The 15081-nt window shown below is 39.8% G+C and overlaps 1 protein-coding gene across 1 annotated transcript in view; it reads left to right on the top strand.

Annotated features, from left to right (window-relative positions):
• The first annotated feature begins 3118 nt into the window (after positions 1-3118).
• nrg3b (neuregulin 3b) overlaps positions 3119-15081 on the top strand; it is a 173633-nt gene continuing 161670 nt past the window's right edge. Inside the window, exon 1 of the mRNA XM_067370024.1 lies at positions 3119-3968. Coding sequence (XP_067226125.1) covers positions 3119-3968 — 850 coding nt within the window. The remainder of the gene's footprint in view (positions 3969-15081) is intronic.

The raw sequence follows: 15081 nt of genomic DNA, 5'->3' as shown, positions 1-15081 counted from the left end.
AGTCACATTACACTGCTAAAAATTGAGTATCCTTATCTTATTTAAAGAAGTTTTCCCGATTTTTCTGTTCGGGTTGAAACCGTTATGAAAAAAAGTTTGCTATGAAGTATTTCCTATAAAGCAAGGCACTATTTGACTTATCCATAGCAGACTGGTGGGAGTGGCCTTGGAAGGAAACATTCCCAGTACATTATGGGTGTTGAATATTTCCTACCTATTTTTAAAAGGGAAGACAAGAGTCTTTTTTTTCTCTCTGTTTTCTCAAGTTAGGTTTTAATGATTTCATTTTTTTTTTCACCTTTACACTGCATAGGCATCCAGGTTTTATTGAAAGCCCATTTTGCCACCAGTAAAATACCCTTTTAACTTGAAATTTACATGCAAATATAAAATATAATGCTATTATTATTATTATTATTATTATTGTTATGTAATTTTTTTTAATCTTATTTGCATTTGATTCTGAGATTATTGTGGAAACTAAATTTAACTAGAGGAGGGGCCAGTGGGGCCAGCCGTTTTGGTATGTGGTGGTATTTTATAAACCAGTGTTTCTCAACTCCAGTCCTCGGGACCCACTGCTCTGCACATTTTGTATGTATCCCTTATTTAACAAACATGATTTAAATCATCAGCTCGTTAGGAGAGACTGCATGAACTGAACTGAGTGTGTCAGATAAGAGAAACATACAAAATGTGCAGAGCAGTGGGTCCCCAAGGACTGGAGTTGAGAACCACTGTTATAAACTATGCTGCAGAGTGGAAATAGATGGAAAGTGACTGGATGTTGGATAATGTTATTCCTCGCATTGTTTCAGGCTGGGTAGATTTTTCCCACAAAAACATTAGACTTTATCCCCTGACTGTCCTGGTTTGAGACTTTAAAATCAAGTCTCCCTACTCCGGCACCAAGACTGTATGTCCCTATCTGTCTTCCAGAAGCCTCTCCTCATGCAGTCCCTCAGGCACCAGGCACTCAGGGGTGTGTCTGAGAGACGGGCTTCTGTGGGGGATTTGAACTACTTTACATGTGCTGCTCTTTCTCTTCAACTACTGCAGGATTTAATACCGCAGCAAATCTTTCTTTCTTTCTTTCTTTCTTTCTTTCTTTCTTTCTTTCTTTCTTTCTTTCTTTCTTTCTTTCTTTCTTTCTTTCTTTCTTTCTTTCTTTCTTTCTTTCATTGTTCATTCATTCCTTTCTTTCTTTTTCTCCATTGTTTGTTCATTCTTTTCTTTCTTCCCTTTTCTGCCTTCCTTTCTTTCCTTCTTTATTTCCTTTCCTTTCATTCGTTACATCTTAATTTCTTTTGTTTGTATTCCTTTCCTTTCCCTCTTCCCTTTTCCTTCCTTCCTTCCTTCCTTCCTTCCTTCCTTCCTTCCTTCCTTCCTTCCTTCCTTCCTTCCTTCCTTCCTTCCTTCCTTCCTTCCTTCCTTTCCTCTTCCTCCCCTCTTTTCCTCCCTTTTCCTTCTCTGTTTCCATCCCTCAGTCCCTCCCTCTTTCTTTCTTTCTTTCTTTCTTTCTTTCTTTCTTTCTTTCTTTCTTTCTTTCTTTCTTTCTTTCTTTCTTTCTTTCTTTCTTTCTTTCTTTCTTTCTTTCTTTCTTTCTTTCTTTCTTTCTTTCTTTCTTTCTTTCTTTCTTTCTTTCTTTCTTTCTTCCTGTTTTCTTTCCTTCCTTCCATTCTTCATTCTTTTTCTTCAAAAACCTCCTTGCTCTTCCATGTCTGGTCACAGACAAGCTCAAGTATAGTCATTGGGCAGTTCATGTTTTTCAGTCTGGACATATGCAGTCAACAAAGATGGAAGGGCCAGGAAGGGAAAAGAGTGGCTGTTTCAGAAATTTATAACTAGCATCATTCACACCCCCCACCCCTCTCTGAGACACACACACCAGAAAACACACATGCAGACACACTCACTGCAGCCTCTAAGAAAAGCAGCCGCATCAGTTTTCAGAGCAGCGCTCTCTCCTTTTCCCCCTCCCTTCTCTATCTCACTCTCTCCCAGTCTCATGCTCACCCACTCACTCTCCCTCCTTTTCTGCTTTCTCTCCATCGCACATTCTATTGCTCTCTCTCTTGTTTCCGCTCTCTCTCCCTCTGCTTGCTTCTCTCACACTCCGTGTGCCTGTGTTTCTGCCAAGGTCTGAGTCTTTCAGTGTGGGAATGTAGCAAGCTCAGAGACAGGACTGCCTTTGAATTCTGGTGCAATGACGGATGCAGGGCAGAGGCTCGGATGTGCACTGACAGAACGGGAGAACTAAGGGCAGGGATTGGGAAAAGGATCTGATGGATTTAACCCTAGTAGTCGTCTCTGCCTGATCACAGTACATCATTCTCCCCCTCTCCGCTGTTTGCTCCTGTGGGGTGGATTACCGGCTGCCTGTGACCACTGATGCACTGCTGTAGAGACTAGAGGGAAGATCCAAGCTGTGTAGCCAGAGACGAAGTGCCGTGTCAGGGGAGAGAGAGCTGTCCCTTGAGTGGAGCTGTGCTTCTGCCGCTACCTGAGCTTCTCCACACACACAGACGCTCGCACACACATACAGAGGCAGGGCTGCGCCAGCCGCGACGACCGATGCGTTAATGCAGCTGTGAGAAAAGATCTGCAGCAGGGAGCTGCCCTCGCTCAAACACTCACGGATTTACAAGGAAAATTTGAGTACGGGCAGAACACCCGACGGATCTGCAAAACTTAATTTTTGTTCTATTTTTCGTCGCTATATATGGAGCATCTTGGGAATTACCTTCGGTTCTACGGAAGCTGAACTAAACAGGGGCTTGTTCCCAAAACCCACTCTTCTCCCAAACCCAGTCCTGTTCAGTTCCTTATTGAGTGTGTGTGTGTGTGTATGTATGCGTGCGTGTGTACGTGACTATTGGTGTCTTTGGGCTTTAAGGTTTGTTTACTGTATTGTATAGAATTTATATATTAATGTGTTCATATATATGTATATAGGCTGATGTTTGCAGTTCTATTCATGTGAGTAGTCAGTATTGCATGTATCTGTAGCTGTGGAAGAGTGTTAAATGAATATTAATGAGATGCCCAGTTTTGGCTCCCTCCCTAGCCCCCTCCGCTGCTTGCACTACTTCCTGGCTGGGCCCTGAACCCCAGAAGCATGAGTGAGAGAACGGCACTAGGGGCCACCATGGAGACCATGACCCTGGAAGAGCCCGGGGCTGAACAAGCCTCTCCCCGGGCCCCAGGGCCCCTCCGTTGTGGCCCCTGTGCGGTGTGGCCCCGCCAGCAGACTTGGCTTTGTGTTGTGCCCCTGCTGATGGGCTTTGTGGGCCTGGGCCTTAGCCTGATGCTTCTAAAATGGATTGTGGTGGGCTCAGTGCAGGATTACGTCCCGACTGACCTGGTGGACGCCAATCGCATCGGACAGGACCCCATTTTCCTCTCTAAACCCAGTGCTCTGCCGAAGGGCTCAGATGGCTCTACGTCTACTGCTTCCACCACACCCTCAGCGGCTCCGGGTTCAGTGACCCGAGCAGCTGAGGGCACAGGTACAGTTCAAAGGACTCGAATTGGGCAGTCCTCAAACCACACGGCCAGTAGCAGTAGCAGCAGTGGAGGTGGCAACGGGGTGTTAGGGGGAGGGTCGGTAAACAGAGCTCCACACCTGCATAACCGAGTAGGAACGCGAGTGGCCAACACTACCACCGCCACCCGGGCCACCAATCCTGTCCCACCGGGAGCAAAGGAGGTCACCCCTCGCAGCACCACTGTCCGAAAACCCAACGGGGACAGTGGGAGCAGAAATGCATCGCCTTCTGCACGGGCTGGGCCACCGACTACGACCACCACGAGCACGACAACCACGACGAGCACAACCACCACCCAAGCGGCCCAACCGACCTCCACCCCTGCATCCCCTTCCAAGCCCGGTCAACGCTGGAACCATGGACGCTCCTCCAAGGGCCCTTCTACCAAGCCTACTCGCCCACACCATCGCTTCAGGACACGTAAGTGCGATCTTCCAAACATTTTGATATGTGTACATGTATGAATGTGGATGTCCAGATATGCCCGTGTGCGTATGATTGCCCAACTGTCTGTGATAACATGATTTCATGAAACACCTTTTTTAGCCATATAGCCACATTGTTTGTTCAGGCCTCATTATTTTTATTTCCTCTAATAAAATCCCTTCCCAACTTCATGTGCATCAAGATAGATACATATTCCAGCTCTCTTCGCGGCATTACAAAAGAGGCAGTCAAGCAGTCTAATAGTGTTCGTGCTTGCTGCTGAGTTCATTACTTCTGCATGTTAATGAGGGATCACATAGGCGACTGTTTTTCATCTGTCTTTATCCTCTCTATATCATGTGGACTAAAATCTGCCCACTTGCTCTGTTTGTTTCATATCAATTTTCAAGAATAATGACTCCCAGTGTTGCAGCTTCTGTTTTTTCCCCATAAGAATAAGCATGCTCGCCCATTTAAAGCAGGTCTATTGTTAGATAGAGATTTGCCTGATCTGAAGCAGATGCTCAAGGTGAGAGGAGGAGAGACAGATAGAAGGCAAAAGAGGAAGTGTAGTGCAGGAGAAGGTGCTGGCTGCTCTCGTCCTGTCAGTGGAGATCAGGTCTTAGGGTGGAGATTCCATTTAGATAAGTAAAGATATGAGTACTGCAGTAGGTTTGGTAGGTAGACTTGAGGCACTGGATACACGCTAAGACACTCACGTAGGGAGTGTACACACACACACACACACACACACACACACCCACACACACTAGAGAGAACTGAAGAAAAGAGATAGGAGAGCGCTGCAAATGGGAAATAGTATTTACATTGTAATCTGTGTTTGTATGACTTCTTGTATGTCCTTATACATCTGTATTGTAATACTGTCAGTACCAGTGTTAGGGTTGCTGTTTTGAAATTATAGCTGTAAGGCTACAAGCTACTTCAGTCAAGCTCTAGTAGTTTGCTACATTGAGTCTACTTATCAGGCTGCTTATTCTTTACATATTATATAGGGTATTTATATATTTTATAATTTAATCAGCCTGATTTGTCTGGAACGAAAACAGTGTTTTTTTAGGCTTACTATAATAATAATATAACAGTACAGTAAGACTGTAATATTGGGAAATATTATTGCAGTTATTGCAACTGTCTTCTTTTTAAATATATTTTAAAAAAATAATTTATTCCTGTGATGGCAAAGCTGAATTTTCAGTCTTCAATGCCACATGATCCTTTTAGAAATCATTATAATATGTTCATTTGGTGCTCAAAAAACATTTCTTTTGATCATTTAATGCTTGCTTGGTGAATAAAATTAATTTCTTAAATTACAAATTTACTAATTTGTAAATACTGTATACCTAATTTATGGAATTGAAGCAGAAACAAAGTAATGAACATCATAATTTAATTAAATATTCTACTATAAATGGATCCCTAAAATGCAGCATAGGTATTCAAAGTTTTTTTTTTTCTTTTTCAGTCTGTTCATTCACTTGAACCCTAGTAAAAGGAACCTGACTTTGCAACACTGTGAAAGATGTATATCAGGGGGGAGCATGTTCGATTGTTCCTGTGTTTTTCATACTACATGGTACTCATTGGTAAAAGCTACGCTAATTTGAAAGAAGCAAGTCTGTTCTACTACTGAGTTAGTGAGTTTGAGTTAGTTACTCTATAACACTGCTTAATTCATTCATGAATACTGAAAGAATGTGCTATCCAAACAAAATGTTTCAACAACTGAGAAATATTCTGTTTTACTAGGGAATGGGGAATTAGCATTAGTCTGCATGCTAATTTGATGTACTTCTGTAATCAAATCTGCAATATTGTTTATTTATAAAGCAAGGTGGTAAAAACAGGCCATCAATTTTGTGTGTCAGCACCAATTAGCCAGCATGGAGTTTGAATACCATCCAGTCTTGGGACTTTAAACAGTCCTGAACAATGAGAAGACAATTACAGAGGTAACTTAAATGACATTTCACATTACTGCTCCCACTTCTTCCTCGATAATCGTATCTTGGAGATCATGGAGAGGTTTATAGCATATACAAATCTAAGCAGTGAACCCTGGTTTGTGTTTTTTATAAGGAAAACAAATCAAGATCTGCATCTTTATGCCCCTGGGTGACATTTGCATAACTGAGTTTTATTGGGGAGGGGGGGGGGGGGGGGATTATATGTGGGTGTGTGGGTGTGGGTGTGTGTGTATATATATATTTATTTTAATATAATTATATATAATTTATTTATTTATTTTCGCCTTTCTTTCATTATTTGTGAACTGGATCCAACACCCTAGTCAACAGTGAGAACATGGCAAACTGCTTGTATAAAGAGAAGCTTATGTATAATTTAATACCACACATTCTCTGTTTCACAGTGCAGTGAATTTTCTTTTGAGCTGAAAGTGCCCTGGGGCGAATACTGATAAGGAAGGGGTGAGGGGCAAAAGAAGGCCCTGACTCTAGGGCCAGAGACGGATGAGAAACCATGCTTTCGGCCAGGGTTCTTGCAGACCACATGGCTGTCTTTTTCTTTTATTAATACTTTGACATTGTCTGTGCCAGGGTCATTGCTAAAATTCACCCGGGAAAAGTTTTTATGGGTGGGCTCCTTTCCCAGTCTATATACCTAATAAAGCAGTGTTTCTAAAATGGTGGGTCCTAACACAAAAATGCAAATATTAAAATGCCTAATAAAAAAACAAACAAACAAATTATATATTAGTTGGGGTTAGGAACAATTATCTTATACTCACCAAGGCTGCATTTCTTTGATAAAAAAATACAGTAAAACATTGTGAAATACTATTGCAATTTAAAACAATTTTATTTTTGCGATGACCAATAAATTATCAGCAGCCATTTCTTCAGTCTTCAGTGTCACATGATTCTTCAGAAATTATTTCAATATGCTGATTTGCTGTTCAGGAAAAACTACTGATTCTACTTAATATCACATGAATTCTTATTGAAAACAGATGTGGTGCATAATATTGTTGTGAAAACCGTGATCCATTTTTCCCCCCTCAGGATTCTTTGAATAGAAAGTCCAAAAACACAGAATTTAGTCTTAATATAATATGTTTATATACAGAAGGTTAATCCATCCTTGCTGAATTAAAGTAAATAAAGCTGAGTGTGTATAAGTTTTATTTGCATTTTTAAAAAAATAAATATTAATATTATATTTAATTCAATATTTAACTTGAAGAAAAGCACATTACATGCTTCCCCGCATACACTCATGACAATGTACCTGCTTTTCCTGCACGACAACAGTGGACAGAATGCCTAGGTCTATATGACACATTGGAATTTCTTTATATTGTGAAATATGAGATGGATGGAGAACAGATTTGGTTCTTGGAATAGATCTGCATCAAGTAAGGGAGGTGTTATTGTTGGGCCAAGCTGTTTTATGAATAGAATTGGCAACTGGTAAAAGAGTAGTGGACTGCAAGTTGGATTTTGAATGTGCGATATTGTGTCGGGTAATGCATCACTGTATAATATAATACTAGCCCGTTCCGCCCCTGCTTGGACTTTCTCTCTGAGGATCGTCTGAGAAGGAACATGATGCAAATGCATTCATCTTTACGACTGCAAAAGGATCTCATGTTTTGGTGGGACTAGTATAGTAATGCACCAGGAGATAGTATGTTGTATATTCCATAGGAGCCCAATTGAATAAGCGATACACTAACATCGTTTTAAAATCGGCCCAATGAGAGTTCATCTCTCATTCATATATGTATTATTATCCCATTGTTCTAAAGGATGACATGCAGCCATCCATTAGCCGCAGCTCTGAAACCTGAGCCGCTCATCTTCTTCCCTGCCTTCTGACTCCATTTCTTTCACCCTGATGCACATTACATTTCCTACTCTAATATTATCCTTTATACTCTCGTCCTCCTCCTCCTTTTCCTTATTTCCTTTTCCCTCGCCCTCATTGTCTTCATGCCTGAGTTTCCTGTATGTGTTATGTTTGTCTCTGTGTCCTATCTATGTTTGGGGTTGATTTGGCTCAGGGGCCAAGCCTCATTACTTCCTGTGTAAGGAGGCAGTGGGCGGCTGGCACTCTAAATGCAGCTGGCTATCTGCCTTTGGGGGGCGGGGATGCTTCTTCACTGACACATCATTGTGATTCCACGCACACCTTCCGCGGCACAGTCGGAAGCCGGCGTGGTTGAGCGGATTTTGTCAGGTATGAAAGCGCAGCGGCATCGGAGAGAGACACCGAGAACATGTCAGGCTAAAGCCTGGGGAAAAACATAGCCAGTAAATCACATTCTAGCTGCTAAAATAGAGGGCTTGAGGAAGAGAAAACCTCTGACGTGGTGATTAATATTTTTGACGTGCTAACATAGTACGGCATACGCCACAACCCCTGCGGCTCCTGTGGGAAAGGTGTACCATAAAATCATACACATGGATTAAAGACAGAAATCCATTTAGCGCCATCTCATGGGAGGTCAGTGAGGCTTTTGCCCGGGCCAAGAGGAGCGTAGTTCCAGCTGCTGCTACCACACTGCTCTCCCCAGATACCAGCAACAGAATAGCCACGTGATGCCAGACCACCAATCGCAACCTTAGAGGCTCAGAGAGTGAGAGACGAACTTCTCACTCCACCTGATGTTTCCCAGGCCGATCTAAAATGAAGTACCATACTTGGTTGCTTTTATCTTGCAGATTAGCTGACTTTTATCTGCAAACATTGACGTGACATTTTCAGCAGACTTCCAAGTTGTCCTCATGGTCTTTGTGTAACTGTGCACTTACAGACAGTTCTCTCTGGAGCGGCCTTGTTTGTTAGTGACATTTTAGTGCGCCGTAAGCATCAGGTTCTCTCCTCTGTCTGGAGAGAGGGTGAGATTAATGTGCCCCCATGTGTACTTGCAGTAAGTGGCAGTGAAGGCCATCTTAGGCTTCTTTAATGTCACTGTGTGATTTATGTAGACAAAATGTCCGCTAGGAAGCCAAGAGTTTGTCGCAGAGTAGGCTGAAATATTAATGCACAGAAAGAGAAACATGTAGAACACATGTGGCGGGAAGTGTAAATAATTGATTGCATCTTTTTTTAAAAGTGCTGGGGATGTCCCATTCCGAGCACTGGGAAATGGAGTCATGTGTGCATGTTTTTTTCACCGCAACATGGTCTTTCAACGCAGGTGAAAACCAAACCAATATGATAGAACATTTCATGGGCAAATGCGCGATGCCACAACCTGCTTGTACCCGTTTACTGTGATGTTGAGGCAGCCAGAACTACTCTTAACCTATAGTAATACAGATAAATAGGAATTACAAAGTGATCTAATGCAGCAGAAAACTGTTTTGAGGAAGTGAATGTGAATTGAATTATTGGTTATGGCACACTCAAGACTTTGAATTTTTTTGCTGGTCAAGGCAGATTTGGTGGCCAAACCAAAGGTGTTTCTAGCATCTTATAAGTACTGGGGCACAAGCCCCCCATCATTTTTTTTTTCTTTTTAATATAGTTATGGATATATGGATAACTTGTCATTGCCTGGCTGGAGTAGAGAGTTGTTCACAAGCTATGCACTCAATAAAGAGCTGCTTCAGCATTGACTACACTTGATTTTAAAGGTGCCGTAGAACGTCTTTTTAAAAGATGTAATATAAGTCTAAGGTGTTCTCTGAATGTGAAGTTTCAGCTCAAAATACCCAATAGATTTTTTTAAATTAACTTTTTTAACTGCCTATTTTGGGGCATCATTAAATATGAGCTGATTTAGGCTGCTGCCCCTTTAAATGCTCACGCTCCCCGCCCACGGAGCTCGCGCTTGCCTTAAACAGTGCATAAATAAAGTTCACACAGCTAATATAACGCTCAAAGGCCGCATTTACACTGCATGTCCTAACGCACGGATCCGATCTTTTGACCATATCCGATTTTTTTGGACGACGTGCTTACATTTCTTTTAAAAGTGACCTGTATCGGATGTCTCCTTTTTACACTGCACTTGGCGAAACGTACCAAAAATAACCTATATGACATCACAAATCAGTTTCAATGGTACATTGAGCTTAATTTATTGACATGAATTCATATAGAAACCCTTTTAATGCAATAGTTACATCCCTACATAAAAATAATACAAATTTTTCATGACAGTATTCGTACGTAGTTCTGCTGGAAGCGTGCGAGTTGAATAATACTCGGGTATGGGTAGATATTCACAGCTTCGCGGGTTCGAATCCGCCGTCCTATACTATTTTTTTTTTTTTTTTTTCATTAAAACCAATGCGTTCATCAGTGATTGTATATCAAGGGCAGTTGCAAGTTTATGTGCTTTTTATTTTGTGGTTTTAATGGAACGAATAGTTAGAGTCTCCACAACGGGACTGAAGCGCGCGTCTGTGCACGAGCCGTCTCAACTGACTACAGCGGCAACGAGCACTCATTTCAACGTCAGATCGCCTTTATTTAACACAAACAAATGAAATTAATAATCTACCAGTCAACTAGAGATGTTCCGTTTGTTATAGGTATGTCTGTACTGCGAAATGTTGAAAAACCATCACTTTTCAATGACGCAGGAGTCGCATTTACCGGGGAATATCCGATCTGTCCGCTTACACTGCAGGCGCAAACGCCCGTATCCGATTCATATTTGATTTATAACCACATATGAATAAGGCCTGAAACCGATCTGTGAAAATCGGAATCCATGCGCTTTTTTCCTGCTTACAAGGTCGTGACTCATATCCGATCTGTGCCATATGGGAGGAAAAAATCGGAATTGGGTCACTTGAACCGTGCAGTGTAAATGGGGCCAAAATGGATCTTTACAAAGTGTTCGTCATGCAACATGTCTAATCGCGCAAGTATGGTATTTATTTGGATGTTTACATTTGATTCTGAATGAGTTTGATAGTGCTCCGTGGCTAAAGCTAACATTACACACTGTTGGAGAGATTTATAAAGAATGAAGATGTGTTTATGCATTATACAGACTGCAAGTGTTATGTTGAGATTCGCCTGTTCTTCGGAGGTCTTTTAAACAAATGAGATTTATATAAGAAGGAGGAAACAATGGAGTTTGAGACTCACTGTATGTCATTTCCATGTATGAACTCTTGTTATTCAACTATGCTGAGGTAAATTCAATTTTCAGTTCGATGGCACCTTTAAATATAACAGTGTTTTTTTTAAGTATCCATAACTATTTCAGTTTGAGAAATGGCTGCAAACGATTCAATGCCTCATCGAACAGTCCAAATGAATCAATCTGAATCACAAACAATTTCAGACCTTTTGCAAACCTCTTTGGCTCTGTCCCAAATGGCACACTTTATATGCACTTTCAGTCTTGTGGACTTACAATGGCTGCCATGTGCGCATGTCTGTTAAGTTCAGGAGACCATAGGGTGTCCCATTTGTCATTTTAGGTGTCAGAAGTGCTCCCTTTGCGATCGATATGCGCCCTCGATGCGCACTTTTGCCCAGTGGTGGACGAAGTACACAAATCAAGAACTTGAGTAAAAGTACAGACATGTATCATAAAATATTACTCAAGTGAAAGTATTTAGTGCTCCTTTTCAATTTTACTTGAGTGAAAGTACAAAAGTACTTGATTTTTAATGTACTTAAGTAAAAAAGTACTGATTGATGAATGTTTATTTTGTAATTTTATATATATATTTTAATTTTATATTATATATTTTATATAATCCTATTGCTCAAAATAATTATGAATGATTATGAATTGTCAAATTGCTTCAGCAGTGGGGAAGATGAACGTGCATGTGTTATTTTAATTTGTGTTAGATTTGCACGATTCTGGATAAAATGAGAATCAAGATTTTTATTTGTTTCTTTCAAATAGAAATGATTCATGATTCTCCCATGATTCTGAATAGACAACTAAACAAAATTGCAGATAATTATTTACTAGAAGACAAAAAATTTATTGTTGCAGTATAAAAATATTTAATTAATTAATTAAAAAAAATGGGTTTGAATGAATGATTTAATGACTCACTCATAACTACTTCACTTGTTTTATGACTGGATGAATCAGTGTTTTTGAACAAATCTTTTGAATGAATCATTCGATGTCAAATAGTTTTTATGTCATTTTGGCGCCTCCGAGATCACGATCTGTAGATGGTCAACGTGATTTTGCCAAGTAAGACATGTTCCTGGATCAACATCTTTGTTAATCCTGAAACAACATTCCAATCAACCGATCAGATTTGAGGGACAAGTTTACCGTTTATGTCATGTTTAGGCTTGCAACCAGGTTAGGTGCTTCTACATCAATGATATTCACATATCTTTCCCCTCTGATATTAGGGATAATTTATGGGTAGGATTAGGTTTAGGGGTAGGAATAGGGTGAAGACTAAATTTTCAGTCTGGAATATTGTTCCAGGATCAACAAAATACGTTGATCCAGGAACATGTCTTGGCAAAATCACGGTGACCCTGTAGACACATTGGTGTGGACGTGTCGCATTAAATCATTTCAGTGGGCTTAAACAGATCGCCCTTTACAGCAGATTTAGTAAAAAAAACAACTGACCTAAATATGAATTTCAGTTACAATAATTCATCCTAAAATTCAACATTAGTAGGCTGACTTACTTTTCGCCATCAGTCGCGCGCACTCAGAGGATCCCCCAGTTCTTGGCTAATTTTCAGTCAGACTTGTAAATATATTCACTGGAGACTCGCTCTGAACGGATCATTGAATCAGTGATTTGTTGACTCGAGAACAGCTGCAATACGATCAGTCCAATTCGTGAATTAATTGTTGATGTGATTTGTGAACCGATTAAACAGGATGACTGAAAAGAATCCGCTTTTGCGTCTCTGATCATGTGCCGATTTCTTCATTTTGAAATAAGGAGTAATGATATGTTTTATGAAATGTAGTGAAGTAAAAAAAAGTACGATCTTATGCATTGGAATGTAGTGAAGTAAAAGTTGCCCAAAATAAAAATACTCGAGTAAAGTACAGATACTTGAAAAATGTACTTAAGTACAGTAACGAAGTAAAAATACTTTGTTACTGTCCACCGCTGCTTTTTCCGAGCCCGCACCTGTGCAAGCTCCGCAGCAGACTTCAAAGCGGCATTATGTCATGAAAGTGCAGACTTGTAAGAAGACCGCGGGTGTTTAGTGTGCCATTTGGGACGGGGTGTTTGTCCAATGTTTGACCAGTTAGACCAATAGTGATTCACTTGCGAATCTATCATGGCAGCTGATAGAAAACACGTGACTTGATTTCTGAAATGTTATCAAGGAAATTAATTCTCAAGTTTTTATATATAATCTCTATTCTCAGAAAAGGATTTATCAGTAATATTTCGACGGGGTCATGGTGCAGTAAAAAGGCAGTGCCCCTTTTTCAAATCTGTATGTCTGTCTTTTTCTGTAAAATCACTAAAGGGAGATTTTTTTATGAAGGTCCTGGTTGCTTTCAAGCTTCAAATAAGCATAATAAAGTGGTCCGTATGACTTTTAGAGTTTTATACCAAGCCTTCTGAAGCCATACTATTGCTTTGTGAAAGAAAAGGACCTCTTGTTCTTTGGTCTCTTATTGCCTTCTTACCACCAACGCATTTGTTCATAGGCTGAAACTCACATCTTGTTCTATAACAAGATATGACATGACATTATTGCATACTGCTGTGGCAGAGTAAAGGGGATTACAGTTCAGTTATTGCATATCCTCTGTATTGAATTACGCAAGTTATCAGCTCGCCTCTGAATGGATAGATAAGCATAGATGGAAGTGACATTTGGGCTTTTCTGCACCTGGTACATTGAAATGCTTATAAGAGGCTAAAGTACTAAGAGAATAGTACTGTATGTATTTGTTGATGTAGACTCCATTTTAACACTTCTCCCAAGCTAGAGTTGGCAACACTGGCCTGTGGGGAGAGCAGGTGCTGTTTAATGACTGCATTGAGATGCTTTAAAGGCCCGCTCTGGTGTGCTGAATCATCCAACTGGAATGGAGAAATGGCTTGAAATAATATTGTTAGAAAATTAAATACGTAATATAGTTTGTGTTGACAATTACATATCATTTTAATATTCATTATATATATATATATATATATATATATATATATATATATATATATATATATATATCAAACATTTTGAGCAGTTAAACTGCACAATATTCTTCAGAAAAATCCTCTAGGTCCTGCAGATTCTTCAGTTTTCAAAGTTTTTTTGCATATTTGAACCCTTTCCAGCAGTGACTGTACGATTTTGAAACATTTTCAAACATTCACTGATGCTCCAGAAGGAAACACGATGCATTAAGAGGATGTTCATCCTCTTCCTGTTCAACATTTGAGAAATTTGAGAAAGATGTTTTCTTATTTTTTTTAAATATCTTTTTTTTTTTTCATTTAGTACTGCTCTTCAGAAGCAACAGAAGATACTTGCATGTTTCCCGGAAGACAGATTAAGTACAATTTACCTTGATCTTCAAATTCAAAAGGTTTTCACCCCCCTTGGTTATCCTTGAAAACTGAAGAATCTGCAGGACCTGGAGGATTTTTCTGAAGAACACTGGGCAGTTTAACTGTTCAGGACAAACAAGGGACTCATGAACAACCATCACAAAAAAAAAAGGTCAGTGGCGGCTGGTGCAAAAAATTATTGGGGGGGGCGATAAAAAAAAAAAGAAAAACTATTTAGAAATGCAGGAATGAATAGGCTAATTGTTGAATAACCATTTAACAAGTGATATAATAATGTATCATTACTGCTTATCTAAAACAGGGAAAATTCATTATTTAAAGCATGCCATAGGGTTGGGATCTAAAAAAAATCTGTATTTAATTAAAAAAACTGTTATTTCACATCCTGCCCAATATTGTCCTTGAAACAATGTTCATATTGAAGGCTATAAAAACAAACATGAATGTAACATTGTACTATATGCTATATCATGTGCAAAAAAGGGGTCAAATCACATTAGGCCTAGGCTATATTCTAAAATTTTAAATGTTTTTTAAAGCAGAAGTTAAATACACTAAACTAAAAATGAAATTAAATAAAAACAAAAGAACAGACTAATTATTAGGCTATTTTGATT

The sequence above is a fragment of the Chanodichthys erythropterus genome, chromosome 19 (assembly GCF_024489055.1).
Source record: "Chanodichthys erythropterus isolate Z2021 chromosome 19, ASM2448905v1, whole genome shotgun sequence".
Taxonomy (NCBI): Eukaryota; Metazoa; Chordata; class Actinopteri; order Cypriniformes; family Xenocyprididae; genus Chanodichthys; species Chanodichthys erythropterus.
Note: the sequence above shows the minus strand (reverse complement) of the source record. Positions and strands in the feature narration are given on the sequence as shown.